We start from the raw sequence: 19,141 nt of genomic DNA on the forward strand, positions 1-19,141 counted from the left end.
TCTTCACATTAGTCCAAAAGATCTGCCTCCTTTTGTAATGGCTGCAAGAACATCATTGTATGGATGGATGTTCCATCATTTATTTAACCAATTCCCTGCTCATAGGCAGTAATGCTCACTGTTTTTAGCCAAGTACTGTCAAACCCTTATAGGTATTTCCTTGTATGGGGTTTGGAGTATGGGGTTCTTGAATGGGGGATGAAATGGTGGAAGGAGGGCTTATAGCTGATAAAATAAACAAAGCTAAACTGCCTGAATTCAGGAGGACAGATTCGGGTAAGGTAAGAAGTTGGAGAGGAGCCAGTTCTTTGGCCATTGAATGGACAGTGCTCTAAGACTGCTAGACTTGGTGAGGTCCAAGACCTTTTTTTGTCTTGGTATTCTCCAAGAATAAACAGATACTTGATAAATGTGTGCTAAGCAGGTACAAATGCATGAATGCCCCTGCCCTGTCAATTAAAGTGGGGAGATATGCTCCTGTTGAAATGTTTGCTCTATTATGTATTCTGTCTGACAGCTGTTTCCTGCTTTAAAATTGACGGGGAGGAGAGGAAGTGTCAGCGTGCTTGGTTGGTGGGGAAGCAGCCACAGCAATGACATCTGTGTATCTCTGTGCACGGGGCTGGCTAGGCATAGCTCACTCCTCCCACCCACCCCACCTTCTGGCATCAATGGATACTTATGGCCTTGGATTCACAGATTAAATTCAAGGCCTAGGCAAGGTCCGTGAGTTTTACACCACCATGGAAAGAATGTATTTAAAGAGAAGAGGTATTTTAAAATTAAATTTGAAAACCATTCTTGTGCCTCAAACTTTTTTTTTTTTCAGGCCAGAAACCTGCTTTGATTGAACTTTCTTAAGTATTAGCACAAAGCAAAGAAGTTTAGAGAAGGACTGTTTTTTGGTTGAGCAGGTGATTCTGTATAAGGAACACTTCTGAGCACCTGCTAGTTGCCAGTCCTTGTGTTAACAATCACAGTCATGCTTGTTATCTTATTTCATCTTTAACACCCTTGTGAAAAAAGATATTATCCCCATTTTTCAGATGGGGAAACTAAGATTCTGGGAGTTAAGTGACTTGCCCAAGGAAGAGTTAGTAAGTGGTAGGACTAGAATATACCAACTCAGACTTCTCCGTTTTACTGCAACTGAAATGTCTGTCAGGGAGGGCAGGCTCAGAAAGAAAAATTATTATACTAATCCTTTTCAATAAATAAAACTCATCACTGACAATTAATACCCAATTAGGAATTATTTAGAAAGAAATCAGTGAGATCGTAAAAACTGAATTTAAGGTTTACAATGGCACAACCCAAAACCACCCAATAGACTCTTGCCTCCCTTCCTACTTTTGGAAAAAATTCTCAGTTTTGATAATATTGCGTGTAAAATGGAGTAGGGGCATATGGGGGTGTGGCAGTCAGACTGTGTTTTAGGAATTTGATTTCATTTTGGTGATCTGGAATAGACCATGATCCATTCCTTCTTCCTCCACTGAGGAAAACTCCAGGTAATCACTTTACCTTTAGGTGTTTCTGGAGAGGAGCACGGTACAGGGAGTGGAATGAAAGAAAATTAATTACCTAATATTGGGACATGGTTTAAATAAGGAAAGTGACCCTTATTGCCCAAGGAAGGATTTTGAGATTACACATGAACAGTTCTTTTCCTAGCCCCCTGGCCTCCAGAAATCATTGAAAAGCTACCTATTCCTCCCTTGTCGTCAGCTGTCTCAGCTCCCTGTGCTGTGTGTCTGGACAGCAGCAGCTGAAGCCTTCTAACTAAGCTCCTCCCAGGAAAGCCCAGGTTGCTTCTCCCAGTTTACCTCTCATAGAGATGAGCGTGGATTTATGGGCGGGACAGGGAAGTGATAAATGACATGCCTGCGAATAGGATGCTTTTACCTTCCCGTACCCGGGCTTACCTAGACGGAAAACTTCCAACCACTGTTTCCACTATTAGGCAGGCAGGTCATACCTTGACACAGTTTTTGATCCTTCAGGATTTAGTGGAACCCGAAATGTTAATTCATCATACCTCTTTATCAGATTGTTATTTATTTTAATGGTTCACTGAGTGACAGCCAGAGTTAACTAGTGAACTGTGAACATGAATGAAAAAGATGATTTCCAGAATCACAAGTATACACGAGTGAGAGGAAGGAATTTGCATCCATCTCCTTTCAGAATTTTGGCTGTTTTCTGAGCACTCTGGTCTTGTTTTAAGGGTTATAGTGTGTCTGGGTGAATTTTCCCTCATTGGGACACCTTTAGAGTCTCCTTGGGATAACCTTCCGAAGAGGGGGCTCTCGCAGTTCAGATGTTAGCAGTGGATGTCTCCTGAAGGTGTTTCGCCTCTGGGCCCTGAAGTACTGTTCCAAGCCTCACAGTTAGGCATTGGTTGGGGATTAGGATGTCACCCAGGGAAGACTGACAGCAGGTGAGCTGGCAGCTGGAGCAGATGGGATGGGGAAGGTGACAACAGAGCCTATTTTCATGCAGGTGTTCTCATGCAAAAGCACAAAGGAGCAGAGGGAACAGGTCGTGAGGAGAGCAGCAGAAATGGTTTGTCATAGGGCTTGTTTTTTGTTTGTCTTCTATTTAATTCAGAGAGTAGGAGCATACTTGGAGGCGTGGTATGTAACTGCTGAGGAAGGTTCTATCCAGAGGAGAGTGAGACTGTTCATTTATTTACTCATTTTCACATATTTATTGAGTGTCTACTATCTTCTGGGCACAGTACTAAGCATCAGGGATGCAAAGAATAGTGAATGCCACAGTCTCTGACCATAGAGAGGATACCATTTAGAGGGAAAGACATAGGAGCAGCAAAGCCTCCATGACAGGGCTGGGTGAAAAGTGCTGTCAGAGATTTGCGAAGCTCCACACAGGAGCATCTGGGTGAACAACGGAGGGCCTCCAAAGGCCTGGATCCAGGATCCACCGCCGCTTACTGGCTTGTGTCGATCAGCAATGCCCCCTTCCCCTTCTCATCCCCTTCCCCTTCTGATCCGTAATCAGGAAATAATATGTCTCCCCTATGTGCTGTACAGAGTTATTGTGAGAGTCAAATACATGCTAAAATACTCTAAAAATTCTTAAATTGCTACACATATGTAAAGAATCAATACTATGAAGTTTTGTTCTGCTTCTCTCCTTCTGCTCTGTACCATAATGGATCAAGCACGTTATCATAACGATTAAAAGCACACAGTGTATTGTCAAACTGCATATGTGGATACTGGTTCCACCACTCACTAATCGTTTGACCTAGAGCCACTTATTTTGAATCTCTTTGAAGATCTCTTTGAATCTCTCCAAATCTCAGTACCTTCATCCATAAAATGGGGATAATGATAATCATAGTTCATAGAGTTGTCTTGGAGATTTAATGAATTGTCCAGGGAAACATAGTCTCTCACTGAGCAGACAAGGGTTGAGAGAGGTCAAATCACAAAGTACAGCACAGCAATCATATTTTGACTGTTAGAGCAGATGGGATCGCATTTCCATAAACCTCATCTTGCGTTTGGAACCGCCAGTATGTGTGTATACAGGTGGAGGGTGGCAGCCCCTGTCTCTGTGTGCTCAGAAATCCCAAGCTTTCCACAAAGACTCTGCACAAGAGAGGAGGAAGCGATTGAAATGATGAAAATATGGCTCAGACAGAGATGCGCTGAATGCTGTGCTTGGTGCTTGCAGCCCAGGCAGGGGCTGAACCTTGACATTGCTCCTGGGGTGAAGGAATGCACCCTGGGAGGGGCCGGGCAGGGCTGGATGTCAGTGGAGGTGATGAGCCGCAGGTGTGTATCCTTCACACCAAGAAGGCGGGGCTCAGTGAGTCCCTCCACGCCCTGCTTTTCTTCCAAGGAGCTGAAAGAGATGGATGAGGGGCCCGAGGAGATAGCTTCTTATGGTGGCTGACGCGGAGCTCCCAGGAAGACATAGAGCAGGATACTAATCCACCAGGAAAATCAGCAGATGCTCACATGCTCAGGACCTTAAAAAAATTAAAAATGGACCCGGTGGAAATTGGGTCAGAAACCAAAAGCCCTCTTAGAAAGGGAATTGTACAGCTGAGCGTCTGTGATTTTTCTTTTTTTTTTTCCCTTCGGGACTGATTGTTCTTTATCCTCCTCCCTTACAGAAAATGAAGGAGTACCTGGAGGGCAGGAACCTCATCACCAAGCTACAAGCCAAGCACGACCTTCTCCAGAAAACCCTGGGAGAGAGTGAGTGTGGGCTCTGCTGGAGATTTGGCAGTGAGGGAAGGCCAAGCCCTGGGCCCAAGTGCTGAGCACACGCCTCCATCCTCAGTCTGGTTATAAGAATGCATTGCTTTTCCTCGCTCGTTTGATGTGGAAGTACACGCCCCAAATGACCGCTTGAGTAATGGGGAAGGGCCAATGCTTAATGAAGCACTAATGTGCATCATCTATTTGTTTAAATGGAGCGTGCCTGCTCTCCACCCAGCCCCACTCCTGCGCCTCCTCTGCCACTACTGAGGCCAAGGAGCTGGTGGGTTCTTTACTGTCCAGACACTTTGGGAAAACTCTCAGCTCCTCTTGTAGCAGGACCGAGGCTGAAGCAAGAAGGTGGGGAGCTGTGAGGTGAGCTACACAGCTGCTCTGAGGAGAAAAGAGGAGAGGATTCTCAAGGGCAGACTGCAGCTGTCTGTAGCTTCAAGGTGGGGCAGAGGTTTTCTTCTGCTTTGAAGGGTCCTGGTGCTAAGAGGCAGCCCTCTCCCTGCTTTGGCCAGGCTGAAGCTGTGGTGCTGAATCGACTATCTGGTCTCATAGGATGATTTTAACCAGACCCTGGAAAGTAGCAAGGCAGAGGACCGGACTGGCACTCTGGACTTTCTCTCCTCAGCTGTCAAACAGAAGGCAGGGGTTGAAAGAGAAGCTTCCCTGGGGTTTTTGGCACCTTGCCCAGGTCTCCTGCCCAGCTCTCAGCATCCTATGATTAATGGGATTCCCAAGTTGGGGACACCTCTGAAGGCCCTGCCCCTCCTCCCTCCCCCACTGATCTCCTCACTTAAAGATAGGGAGGGGGAGGCTACTGGTGTTCTAACACCAGTGAAAGGCAAAACCTGCACCCACAGAGGTCTAACATTCTCAAATAAATTCTTCAGACCAACTGCAGAATCTAGGGAAGTATACAGCACTCACTGGCTCAATGGCCCCAGAAATCAGAGCCTCCTAGCCGCCCTTCTTACCCTGTTCTCCTGCCCTGAATGATTCCCCCAGATGATTAATTCTTTTATCTCTAATGTCTTTGATCTTGTGATTTTTAAGGCATTTTCTTTTATGTGAAGAAAGCCTGTTAAGTAACTTCTGTTGTCTTCCCTCCGCAACACCCAGGGGACTCGGGCTGAACAGGTCTAGGCATTGAGATCCAAAGTTTGCTTATAGAAAATCTTTACTCTTGAGTTATCAGATTGCTCCGTGGGGAATCGGAGGAAGAAAAGCCCAGAACTATTTGAAGCAAGTTATAACTGTGATTTCTTTTTGCCAGGATAATCTAAGCATGACCCATAAGTGAGATGGGGAACAGGGTGGGAGAGAGAGAGAGAGAGAGAGAGAGAGAGAGAGAGAGAGAGTGTGTGTGTGTGTGTGTGTGTTTGCAACACACATACATGCACCAAGTGTGCTACTATGAAGGGGTGAACGTTGGTGACTGTTCATCAGTGCTGCAAATTGCCTTCATCTAAAGATGACAAGTTCTAGCAATAATGAAAAATATAGGTCTTCCTGTGTGCAAGTCATCATGTCCCTGCCTTCTGTATGTATTTGTCACTAACGCAAGAGCCCCTTGTTTCTTGCCACAGAGGGATAATTGATGTGTATGAATATTCCAGAATGGAAATGGGACAGATGTTAGAAATAATGGCTCTGAATAATATTTTTTGCAGACGAAAGCTGAGCCTTTGGTAAGAGAGGCTGTTGGGGTGGGGGAGGTGTTGCTCAAGATGAGCTGAACTGTAATCAACAATTAGCAACCTTTAAAGGCAAGAAAAAGCCCTGCCCTCCCCCTCCCCCCTCCCCCCCCACCCCCCCTCCCCCCCTCCCCCCCCACCTCGGCCCTTGGAGTCGCCTTTCCAGGCAACTGGATGAGGAGCTTGGGAGCCAATCTCTCCTTCCCGGCTCAGCGCTTGCTTACCCTTTCCCTGGTTTATCTAATACGGTCTAATACAGACCAAGCTGGGTTAACTGTGGACCCAAAAAAAGCAACACAGATTACATAATGGCCCAAGTGCACATGCATATTTTTAAAAAACATAAGAATACTTCAGATGAGCATTAAGATTTTCAATTCCATTTTTTAAGACTGTGTATGATCCATCCAGCTTAGTATTAGGGCCCACTGTTGGGTTGAGAACCACAGTCTAAAAGCAGTAGCAGCATTTTAAATATTTTTCCCTTGTCATTTCAGCCCAGCGTAATGGAAGTGAGAATTTAGTATGAATCTAAAACGAGAATTTCGATGTATGCTTCCTCCTCTCCCCAAATAACTATTCCTTCCTTCTTCCCCTTCCACCCTCAACTGTGTGTGTGTGTGTGTGTGTGTGTGTGTGTGTGTGTGCGTGTGTGTGTTCACAGCCTGAAGGGCAAGCAGGTTCATCCCTCCCTCCCCACCACACACACACCCAGCACACATAGAAGAGAAGCTGCATTTCATCTCTGGGAAAGCTTCTAATAATTTGTTCTCTAAGATATGCTCTGCCTTGCTATTTTTCCCCCGCATCCACCCGTTTTCCCACTGGGAAGCAGAGTTGGCAATCCTAAGGTTTCAGGATACCAGCAGCCCTGGGCTGGGAACAAGCATCAGAAACGAGGCCCAGAAAGAGGACCTGGGTGCTCTCTTCTTTTTTGCATGGAAGGCTAGTCACACGTGATCCTCGGGGCTCCCTGGGGAGCCAGGCAGACACAGTCATTCCTGGGAGCAAGTCTCCCCCTTTCACCCCGTCTGCTTCAACATGTGCTTTTTGCCTTTGTCTTTCCAACAGGTCAGCGGACAGATTGCAGTCTGGCCAGGTAGGTGTGGCCTGAGACAGCCCTGGGAAGGGATGAAGAGAGGCCGGAGGGGTAGAGCCATCCCAACCTGGGAAAGAGCCAAGGAGTTGAGTTGTAGAGGTGTTGGATGATTTTGCAAAGGGGTAGCCTAGGGCAGGGGTGGCTTCCATCCCTTTACCTTGCTGACCCCATCTGGCCTCAAATGGAAATGGGATTTGCTGAGCAGAATTAAGTGAAGAGAGTTACCGTTTGCCAAAATAGTCCCAGAGACCCCCCCCAAAACCACTGCGTTGCACAGAAAAGAAATGTTCGACGCTGGAGGATCCTGGTAACCTAACCTTAGCTTTTAGACTTCAACATGTGGGTTTTGGGAGGTCTCTGACCTAGAGAACGAGGATCAGAAGATAGCATTTGACCTGAAATTTTTTTTATACGTGGAAAAGATGACAGCCTCTAATTAGCGAGTGTCGCTTGATAATGAAATATTACATTGCATTGCTTGCCAACAGCATTGGTAGACATCCTCGCCTGATGTACAAGTATGCAGCCCTCCCAATCTTTCCCCACCTTCCCCGCCCTCCCCCACCCCAGCCAAATATTTTCCCTCTCAGTCACGGAGCTGCTAGGAGAAAACTCGTGAGTTGGCGGCGAGCAAGGCATTCATTCAGCCGACGGTTCTCAGATGCCTAAAAATGTGCTGATTTAACTGGGGAAAGAGCTTTAACGGGCCGGACTCCTTAGAGACCCTGCGTTAGCCCATTATATAAACCACTTATATCTGGCGACACACACACACACACACAATAGTCATGAGGCCATTTACAATTATAGGCTCATTACTTAAAAATAGCTTCATTTGGCTTTCATCGTTTTGTCATTGTGGATCACAATAAAGATCCCATTAATATACTAGTCTTGTTGACTGGAGGGAACCAGGATAATGGAATTCTGTAGAATATATCTTCCTGGTGCTAAAGTCTTAGTGTAATTTCACCTAAAGTGCCATAACTGCAGAAGGCTCTATGGGAGTGAAAAGAGCTGAGCTGAATTCCCTTATGCTGTGTTATTCACTGTGTGACCTTGGGCTGCTCTTTTCCCCTCTCTGAACTCCAGTTTCCTCATCCATAAGACAAGATAGAGAGGGACTTCCCTGGCAGTCCAGTGGTTAAGACTCCATGCTGGAGGGGGCATGGGTTCAGTCGCTGTGAGGGGAACTAAGATCCCACAAGCTGTGCAACGTGGCCAAAAAAAAAGACAAGACAGAGCAATCACCTAGATCCAAGGAGCTCTAGGATTCCAAAGAGGTCCTTAAGAAGAGCCTAGTGGAAGTGGCAGAAGGTGCCCAGCAGCTGGGCTCTGGTCCCTACCTCCTTCCCTCACTCAAAGAGGCATCACTGCTCTCCTTGCTTGGGTATTATTGTCTGAGTCAGATTCCCTTGGAGAAAAAGCTTCCAAGGCTAAACACAGCTTGAAAAGCATTGACCTATGGAATCGCCAAGGTTCCTTCCAGTCTGGACACTCTACTGTCTAAATTCCGGGAAAATCGCTCCTTATCTTTTCCCTAAGGATTTATTTCCAAGAGAAAGAAAACCATAGCTTCCTTTGGTGTTTGCTAGTGTCTCCTTGCAAATGGAGAAATCTTCCTGTTGTCTGACCTATATATATTTTCCTGCAAATTGAACCAATTCCCTCCTATTCTACTTTTGAATGGTGGCAGACATTAAAACCAGAGACCTCTAAGCTTTTGTGAAAAGCGCTTTATTGGGCTTCATTTGGAAGGTAACTTATCAAGTCTCTTAGTCACTTCTGGGACTGAGCTGATTAATGTGGTTTGTTTCATTAACTACCTCACAGATTGTTTTTAATCTCATTTTCTCTTTTCCCTCCCTGTTGCTGGATTCAACCACAGGCGTAGCTCAACTGTGAGGAAACAGGTAAGGGCCCAGCAAGAGGCAGGCTTGTCTGGCGTGAAATGGTTAGATCCCAGATATTTATGGAACTCCAGTGTGGATGGGACAGACACTTTTTTGACTTCATGCTTACATTTGGAATGTACCATTTAGTCATAGTATGTTTAATATTACGGCAACTTCATCAAATTAGCGAGGGGGGCAGGGACTCGTTCCTCTCCTCTCTAGTCGTTTATGCTCTTACATGCTAGAGGTCTGGTTTGACTGTGGCAGACTGTGCCAGAACTATCTTTGGTGCTACTTCTCTAGGAGACCGTGAAAGAGGCCTCACACTTCATACATGGGTACCAATATGACAGTAACTCACAGCATCTAATCACCTAGACCAAGTTTGCAGCTTTTTGTTTGTTTCTGGTGGCATGGTCATCTTAGATGTATTTCTAAGACATACTAAAAATGTAAAGATAAGTCTGGTCTAGGAATGATAAGCAAGAGACATTGAGCTCTGCAATTATGTGCATTATCTTCAGAGTTGTATTCAAATGTGACACTGGGCTGTAAGCAACTAGCTCTCATGACCCACCTTAGGAGGGATCTTAGCTTGGCATGGGCAGTCCACATCAGTGGATAATCTAAACAGCACTTATGCTTGTTTAAAAAAAATTAATTGACGGGTTTTTTTCTTTTTTTTTGCAGTTGCAAATTGGACTTCCTAATTATACTTTATGGCAAATACTAAAATGGTTTTGTATCCCCTAAGCTCATACCAGCTATGCAGCAGGCAGTTAGCAGAGAGGGGGTGGAGAGAGCTCAGAAATATCTTTGTGTCTACTCAGGGGAAAGCTGATCCAGGCTTTAAAAAATCATTTTGGGTAATTCACAGTGGCTGTAGCCACAGGGAGTTAATGGAATGGAGAGGGCACATGGTTTCTGCGATGGCGGTAGCCCCTGCAGGGTCTTCAACTGATCTCACTGCTTCAGCTGGCTGGGCAGTCCAGCTGGGGAAGTTGATAACATAGCCCGCACTTGTCTTAGCTTTGCTGTCACTAATTTTTTTCCCTTCTCTATTTTGGATCTTCTTTTAATGAGAACACCATCAGATGCAATTACACATTTTTTAAATTATAAAGATGTCATTGCAGTTCTCTTTCCTCTATTCCTCTTCTTTCTTTCTGCTTCCCCTTTCTTTCATAATTTCAGTTAAAACTAGAGAGGAATGGTGTGCCTCCCCGGGATCATTTATTACATTTAAAATTAATAGGTGGATATCTTAAAGAGGGAGCAATGTTTTTTATCCCACCCCCCTTCGAAAATAAGAACAGGATTGACCTTGAAGTTTGTTCCTTTCAGTTCCTGGGCTGAAATTGAGCCTCCTACATATAGATGGAGCCTGGGTGCGACCACTCTGGCTGCGGGAGTGCCAAAGGCCATGGTTTGGCAGGTGACATGTGTCCCTGGTTGGGCTCATAATCAGAAAAGAACTGCACCCATCTGGTTTTCATCCTGCTGTGCCTAGGCCGTTGCAAGCAAAGCATATTTGCCAGGTGCTAGATTTGTGTAAGAGTTCCAGCATGCACCAGAAACCCCAATCAAGTAAAGACCTTGTTTTCATTCACTTTTTTTCCAGCAGCTCAAATCTAATGGTGGATCAGTGAAGAGTTTTTCTAAGATAGTCAGAAAGGTAAATAGTGAGTAATTTGGAAGAGGAGTAATCATGTATACATAACCAGGAAATAAAATTTGTTTGGTTGTTTATGGCAAATCAGCCAAACAAGAGGAAGAGTTGTGTAACTTTTGCTTTTGAGTCTACCCAATGCGTTCCAATCATTTTTGACCCTAGCAAAGCCTAGGTTCAGACCATCTGACTTTCCTTCAAAAAGAGATGCCTCAACTGCTGCTTCCAAGCATTGCCTGCTCCCGTCAAGCCCAGAATTTTCTCATTCCTATTACTTCCGTATCTTCTTTGCTGGCCCATCTTTCTCTGTTCCTCGAAATGTAAGCATTTCCCCAAGGCTTGGTCCTCTTTTGACTTCCCTCCATATTCTTTCCCTTGTCACTTGTGTTGCCTTGGATGATTCTGTCTCTTTTCTCTCCTTCCCAAAGCGTCCACTTGTTCTGTAACGTTGTCGTTCTGAGTCTTTGGATCTAACTCCTAACTGATGGGCAGGACGTTGATGCTCAAGAGTTGCGGTGGCACCTCCTACCCTCAGCATCCATCTTCTCACCTTCCCACCACATTTTCAGTTCCTTAGCACCTCCCCTTACTTCTCGACTCTTGTGGAGACCCTCTATTCTTCACAATCCCTGAAGCCCCACATCTTATCTTTGATGCCTCTGTTTTCCTTATTACCCACATCTAATCAGGGGTCAAGGCTTGTATTTTCTCCCTGGTGAAAACGTAAACCTAACAAATGTAACAAAGATCAGTACCTGGCAAAAATCCTAACTCTCTCACGTGTGAGAAATTATGCCAAACAATGGCATATTTAGACATTATCTAGCCACCTTCTTGATTGCTTTCCGCTGCAGATCACTGGACCCCTGCTTTACTATCTCTTCCAAGTTATGTTTGCTACTTTTCTCCCTCCACTTTTGGTTTAAAGTTCCTTTAATCTGATTGAATGGGGATTTGACTCGATCGTCCTTCAAGGGCCCTTCCAACCCTGGGGTTAAATGCCCAAAAATATTATGAACAAAAGAATTAAACTGACATGGATTCTAACACTGGAGGAGGGAAGGAGAGAGGAAGAAAGGGAGAGACAGACACTGAATAAGAACACACATAGACACTGCTCGGTCAGTTGTATGCAAGATCTATGGTGAAGTGAGGGTCTTCACCAGGGCACGTCCTGGGGAAATGGATTCACTCGGAGCTCAGAAACATTGCAAGGAGAGAGTCAGAGCCCTCATGACTTTTTGTCCTTGTAATGTCCTTTGTCCTTTGTTTTCACTGGACTCTGACTTAAGCTCCACTGGAGCATTGGGGACTAGGAAAATACTCCTCTGCAGTAGGACAGGTCATCTCTGGCCCACTCTTGTCTGCCACAAATTATCCTCTGGGCCACTTCTGGTAACCGTGAACATGCAGGTTAATGTCTTTGATGCTTTACTTTCTGCAACCCTGCATGCTTCCCTTTAGCTATCATTGATACTCCTTTTACCACAAGTTGAGGCAGAATTTTGCACTCACGTAACTTATTGAAACCATAACCTGTGAGCTTCCCAACCTCCTTCCCTCTGGGTCTTAGGACCAGAAAAACAAACCCTCATATCACTGTCCTCATTATCACTGCTACTACTGTTTGTAAATGAAAAGTATAATAACAATGTTTGTAAACATAAAAAGACCTCCAAAAAATTAAGTTTGGGGGTTTTTTTTATAGTGGAACCCAGTTTCTTCATTAATGTAAAGAAGAGCTGAAAAAGATTCTTCCTCTGAGACCAGCCTAGACTGACTGGTAGAATTTACTGATGGCAACAAGAAGGCAGACACTGGCTACTGAAGCTGGAGAGCTGGAGGAAGCAGACGGGTCTGGGGGTCATGAGACGAGCATTTGGGTCTCTGAGACCCTCCTGACTCCAGCTGCACTTTGGTACACAGTACGTCCTCTGGCAGCATCCTGGCTTTCCAGCAAGCTCAGGAGCTGGAGGCCACGCCAGCTCTTCTCTCAGCCTGGCATCTTCATGAGACCCAGCTGCTTCCCTATTAGTGGCCAAACCGCCAGCTACAGTTGAAAATTTAGAGCCGGGGGAGAGGCACAAACCAACCTGTGAAATGGGCAGAAGCCACAGGACCCATCCTACTGGAGAGCCCAGTCTCTGTCCTGAACATCTAAAGCCCTTTCTAACTAGGACTAAGGTCACTCTGCCTGGTCCCTTCCTTCCCTGTAACTGAGTGGTTGTGCATTTAGATGCACTAGAAAACCCTACTGGTTTTCATTAATATTTGGTATTCACACCTGACTATGTTTGCCAAGCTCCTAGGACGCAGTATGGGTGGCAGTGAGATGCTCAGTCTCAGGGGGAGACTGCCTGGGTTTGAATCCTGGCTCTTCTACTTAGCAGCTGGGTCACCGTAACCAGCTATTTCACCTTGCTAAGACTTCATTTCCTCACTTGTCAAATGAGGATAATAATAATACACATCCCATAGGGTTGATACCAGGACCAATCCATCTAAAGCACTTAATATATGACCCAACACCTCTATAAATTCTTTTGTAAATGGTAAGCAGTGTGTTCATGTGCCAATAGGAACTATTACTCTCCTCACCACCAATCCCCCTCCCCAGTTAGTACATACCAAATTAAGGCCAAAAGAAGTTAAATAAATGGCAGGATTGTAGAGCAAAAATGGCAGAGCAAAGATTGATATCTGGGAGGCCTGCTGCTTAAGTTAGTACCAATTAGTTTCCACTATTTCCGAGAGTTAGGTTTTTTTCTTTCTTTTTTTTTTTTTTTTTGCGGTACGCGGGCCTCTCACTGTTGTGGCCTCTCACGTTGCGGAGCACAGGCTCCGGACGCACAGGCTCAGCGGCCATGGCTCACGGGCCCAGTCGCTCCGCGGCATGTGGGATCATTGCCGGACCGGGGCACGAACCCGTGTCCCCTGCATCGGCAGGCGGACTCTCAACCACTGCGCCACCAGGGAAGCCCGGTTTTTTTCTTTCTTGCCTTTTATGCCAAACAAACCCCCTCTCTGCTGCTCCCATTGATTCATTCTGCTACCTTCCACTGATATTAATTGAGCACCTGCTATGTGAGAGCATCATGGCCAGAGATGGACACCAAGAATTAACATAGGATCTGCCCTGTGGAACTCGAGCTACAATGGTGACAAATGCAAACAAATATTCATACCCACACAATTAAGTCACAGTCAGGCTGTGAAGGCCAAGTACAAGGTACTGAGACCCCGTAGACAGGGTCTCTGATCTCATCTGGGGAGTCTGGGAAAGCATCCCTGGGGGTGGGGGTCCAGGGTGAGGGGAGCATTCCAGCAGCTCACGCAAAGCCATGAGCAAAGGAGGACTTACTGAGGAGCAGAAGGAGACAAAACTGGAGGCTAAGACAGGACCCCAGACACGCAAGGCTGCGTACAGAAAGTAATGAGAAGTCCTTGAAAGAGTTTAGCCTAGAGAGCAAATGATGGAATGTGCACTTTTAAAGATCACCTAACCAATATGAGGGAAGAAAAACTGGTTTGGAGGACGACAGGGATGGGAATGGAGATACTGGTAGATTGGACTGGGTTGGTGGCAGTAGAGATGGAGAGAAATAAATGGATTTAGGAGGCAAACTTGACAGAATATATGTTTGTATTGATTGGTTGTATGGCTGCAGGGGGGGACCGTGGGATAAAAATGATCAGTTTCATATAGGACGCACTGAATTTAAGACGTTGGTATGAGGCATTCCAAGTAGATGGTTGTGCATGTGATTTGGAGCATGGGGGCCAGGCTGGATGCTTCTTGGGGACCAGCCACTGATCCAGCTGAGACAAGTTCCACGTGGTTTTGGCTCCTTTTCTCTGACCCTGGGCTGTCTCTCTCTGAAGATTCTAATGTTGTGTTTCTTTGGCTTTTTAGGATTCCAGCCAGGCAATTCCTTTGGTGGTAGAAAGCTGTATCCGGTTTATCAGCAGACACGGTAAGCAGGATTACAGCCTTGCCCATATTTGTGCAAGAACTGGGAAGAACTTCCAGGAATTCTTTATAGAGTAAGAATAGAGATTGACTTCCCATCCTGACATTCTCCAAAGAGGAATAAAATCTTATTTGTTCACATAATGTTTGCTACCTCAGAATGGCCACACCTAGACATTGAGAGAAAAATATCATGTATTTTTGACCCCCAGGTGCCTGAGCCACTTACCACACTCCCTTTTCTAGTTTAGAGTGAGTTTTTGTTTGTTTGTTTGTTTGTCTTCTGCGGTACGCGGGCCTCTCACTGTTGTGGCCTCTCCCGTTGCGGAGCACAAGCTCCAGACGCGCAGGCTTAGCAGCCATGGCTCACAGGCCCAGCCGCTCCGCAGCATGTGGGATCTTCCCGGACCGCAGGCGGACTCTCAACCACTGCGCCACCAGGGAAGCCCATAGAGTGAGTTTTAAATTATAGCTGTTATGTGAGTAAGTCTAGCTGGTCCAATGTGGTGACGCTAGTTTCACCATTACTCACCGTCTTTGCCCATGTTGGAATCTCCCACTGCATAGCCTGGACCTTTGTTGTCACGTTGGCTTTCTGCAGCAGACTGCTTTGAAAACAAGCTCCTTTTACAATATTGCATTGACTCCTGGTAATATTCAGTTTTTGTTCTGGTTTGGTCTCACTGTTTAGGACATCTCCAGAGCTCAGTTAGTAGCTACTCTTAGGTTGTAGCCAACATTTGAGAGTCTGGCAGGGCTGGCTCCTTCTCAGCTAAGTCACGCTGTCTTCTGCTTGGATGACGCTGAATCTCATAAATCCATTCCTCACCAGCTCCTAGGCTGGTTGGACAGAATTTAGGGAAAGAGGTGAATTGAGTCTTCCAAGTGTAAGAGTGTTTAGAAAACACAGATATCTGAGTAAGCACCATGAAGATTTCTAGGAACTGGGCATCAGAAATTGTTCTTAGATGTTATCCTGCCTAGTTATAAGAAAAGTGACAGAATGACCTTCTTGGCGCTAAGGAGGTATGTAGATGATCACTGGTCTCAATTCAGAAGCAGCCGTTCTCTCCCTTCCTCCTTCCTCCCAATAAACTGGGGCATTGCTTGGGTTTATTTTTGGAATAATAATTGCATTAGCATGTTTACAACTTATGCCATTCCAATCAACTACAAATTTTTCATTGTATCTCCATCCACCAGAAGTAACAGCATTGTACAGCACTATTGAACAGTCAGTAAATATTTATCAAGCCCCTGATCGGTGCTGAGCACCATGCATTGCCAAATAGGAAAACAAAAACAGGGGTAACCCTGTCTTTACCTGGTTTTAAGACGCAGTTGGGAGAAAATAAATAAGCAAGTAAAAAGTTAAATAAAAAGAGATAAGCTATAGTAATTCGGAATAGCAGTATAAGAAATTTCACAAGATGGTAATGATTAATAGTCAAGCAGTTGGCAAAGATAAGTCCAAACTGAGTTCAGGGGAGGAAGAATTATCTGTGCCTAAAGGACAATAGAAACAAGAGAGTCTGAACTCGGATTCTCTCATCCATACATTCTGTTCATTCATTCATTCAGCAAGCACACATCTTCCTATGATAGGGTTATATCCCGATCAACCCATCGTAAGTTGAAAATATCTAAAGTCAAAAATGCATTTCATACACCTAACCTGCAAATCTTATACACAAACATGTATAGCTTAGCCTAGCCTACCTTAAACGTGCTTAGGACACTTATATTAGCCTACGGTTGGGTAAAATCATCTAACATAAAGCCAGTTTTATAATAAAGTGTAATTTATTGAATACTGAGTGAAAAACAGAGTGGTTATCTGGGTACAGAATGATTGTAAGTGTATCGTCTGTTTACCCTCGTGTTTGCATGGCTGGCTGGGAGCTGCAGCCCATGACTGCTGCCCAGCATCACGAGAGAGTACTATACCACGTATCAATAGCCCAGGAAAGATCAAAATTCCAAGTACAGATTCTACTGAATGTGTATTGCTTTTGTACCATCGTAAAGTCGAAAAGTCTTAAGTCAAACCATTGTAAGTTGAGGACCGTCTGTGTGTATATTGATTGCTCATTGTGTACCAAGAAAAAGTTCCTGTGTTCATGAACCTTACATTCTACTAAAGGACCAATAAATAGATGATCAGTTGATAAACAAATTAATATATATCAGGTGTTGGTGAGTGTCATGAAGAAAAATAAAGCAAGGTGAGGAGATGGAGAATGGAGAGGGGATACTGTTCTAGGTGGATTGCTCAGGGAAACTCTTAGGTCACCCAAGAAGGTGACATTTGCCATCCTGAAGGAAGTCAGGGAGTGAGCCACATGGGTATCTGGGGAAGAGTGTTCTGGGGAGAGAAAACATCACATGCAGAGATCCTTGGCATATGCAAGGACCAGCACGCAGGATGCCAGTGCGGCTGGAGCAGAGTGAGTGGAGAAGAGAGTGGCAGGAGATGAAGCCAGAGGCCAGACTCTTAGAGTTTTGTCGACTAAGGTAGGTGTTTGGATTTTATTCTAAGCGAGTGGGATGCTGTTGGAGAATTTATGAACAGGGAGTGATCTTTCTAAAGGATTCCAGGCTGCTGTGTAGAGATAAGACCATAGGAGGAAATAGGAGGCTGCTGCAGTAGCCCAGGGAAGACGTGGCATAGGGTGTCAGCCGTGGAGTTGTTGAGAAGTGGATGCGTTCTGGATATCGTGGCTTGAATGTACCTGTCCCTGCCCCTGTACAGGCACAGTACATGAGGAGACCAAAACTTAGCATATTTCTGTGGTAAGGCTCTGGGGAAACAGGTATGCTCACATATTGCTGATGGGAATGCAAACCCATACAAACCTTTTGGAGGGGAATTTGGCAACATCTAACAAAACTACATATGCACTAATCTGATCCAGCTGTCCTTCTAGGAATTTACCATGAAGATACACCTCCAAAATATGAAAGTACATTTGCACAAGTTATTTATTGCAGCCTCATTTGTAATTGCAAAATATTAGAAACAAAACAACCTAAATGCCATACATGGAAGAATAGATGAATAAACTATGGTATGTGCACACAGTGGGAGACTATGCAGCTGCAAAAAAGAATGAGGAAGATGCCCATGAAATGATCTGGTGAGGTTGCCAGGATATATTGTCAAGTGGAAAAAAGCAAAGGGCAAAAGAGTATCTATAGCATGCTGCCTTTCATGTAAGAAAGAAGAGGGTATAAGAATATACATGTGCCTTGTCACTTCTGCAAGAAGAAATACAGGAAGGATGAATCCAGAAACTAATATTTGACTGGTTATTTACATGAATGGGTCAAAAAAGTGAAAAGAATGGGGGAATGAGAAATGGGAGAAGAGTGACATTTCTCTGAGTATTCCTTTTTGTGTAATTTTGACTTTTAGAACTACATGGGTGTTTTCCATACTCAAAAGATAAATAAACAAATATATAAAACAAGGATGTGGGTAAAACTCCAAATGGAATACAAAAGGTAACAAACCTAACTGTATTACAGACGAATAACACAGGCACACTGAGGAGATGAGGAAGAAAATAATCTAAGTTTCTTTGAAAAACAGTATTTTGATTATATACTATAAGTCTAACAACAAAAAGAACTGTAAAATAATGCACAGTAGTCGATAATTGTTTTTATCACAGGGTGGTGAGCCAGCAATTCTGAAGCCATTTTATGTGTAAATATTATAAGATGAAGCAAATAAATATATTGTTGATTTAAAGAAGAAAAAAAACCTTAGTCTATAGTAGCTGTTCAAAAAATATTTGTTCAGGGAATCCCCTGGTGTCCAGTGGTTAGGACTCCACGCTTCTACAACAGCGGGCAGAGGTCCAATCCCTGGTCAGGGAACTAAGATCCCGAAAGCCGTGTGGTATGTCCAAAAAAAAAAAATTGTTCAGCAAATTGAATTTTTCCCCCAGATAGAGACTTAAGGTATTCCTGAACTCCCTAAAGATGATGGATAAAATGTTTGTATATGTGCATTTAATGGGGATAGGGTCCATAAATTTTGTCAGCCCCCAAAACATCTGTGGCCCACCAACTGCCAAAATTTGCACATCATTACTATCTTCATGTTCCCTTGGAGGTAGATGTTCTAGTCCCCATTATATAGATGAGAAAGCTGAGGCTCACGTGTAAATGGTGGGTCCAGGTGATCCAGGAAGACTTAAATGAAGAGAAGGGATGTGAGGAACAACTGAGACTCAATCAGGATGGAAAAACCCCACCATTTCCATGAGGAAGGGAGCAGAGACACGTGAGCAAGAGGTGGTGGTGTGGCAATCATTTCAAGACTTCTCTAGCAGAGCAACTCTGGGCAACAGCTGGATCCAGCACAAAATGGACAGTTGTGTGCCGTTTCCAAATAACTTACCCAAGTCTGATTGGCTTTATACTTTTATGTTAGTGAGCACTAAGGAAAAGTGAGAAAGGTCATGCATGTGTCGGCTTGGTTATGTGAGGCCTTACCTGCGTTATAATAAAAAGCCAAGTGCTTTTCTCCTTCACGTTCTGGAAACCGACCATTTATTAATGT

The 19,141-nt window shown here is 44.6% G+C and overlaps 1 protein-coding gene across 9 annotated transcripts in view; it reads left to right on the forward strand.

Moving 5' to 3' along the window:
- SRGAP2 (SLIT-ROBO Rho GTPase activating protein 2) overlaps nt 1-19,141 on the forward strand; it is a 242,086-nt gene that overhangs the window by 193,050 nt on the left and 29,895 nt on the right. For all 9 annotated transcript variants that reach the window (XR_009536941.1, XM_060129889.1, XM_060129910.1 and 6 more), the window contains exons 11-14: nt 4,148-4,232; nt 7,010-7,037; nt 8,926-8,950; nt 14,515-14,575. Coding sequence is in view for 8 of the 9 variants with exons in the window: in XM_060129889.1 (XP_059985872.1) it covers nt 4,148-4,232; nt 7,010-7,037; nt 8,926-8,950; nt 14,515-14,575 (199 nt within the window). In the remaining variant the exon portion in view is untranslated. The remainder of the gene's footprint in view (nt 1-4,147; nt 4,233-7,009; nt 7,038-8,925; nt 8,951-14,514; nt 14,576-19,141) is intronic.

This window comes from Lagenorhynchus albirostris, chromosome 2 (assembly GCF_949774975.1).
Source record: "Lagenorhynchus albirostris chromosome 2, mLagAlb1.1, whole genome shotgun sequence".
NCBI classification, from domain to species: Eukaryota; Metazoa; Chordata; class Mammalia; order Artiodactyla; family Delphinidae; genus Lagenorhynchus; species Lagenorhynchus albirostris.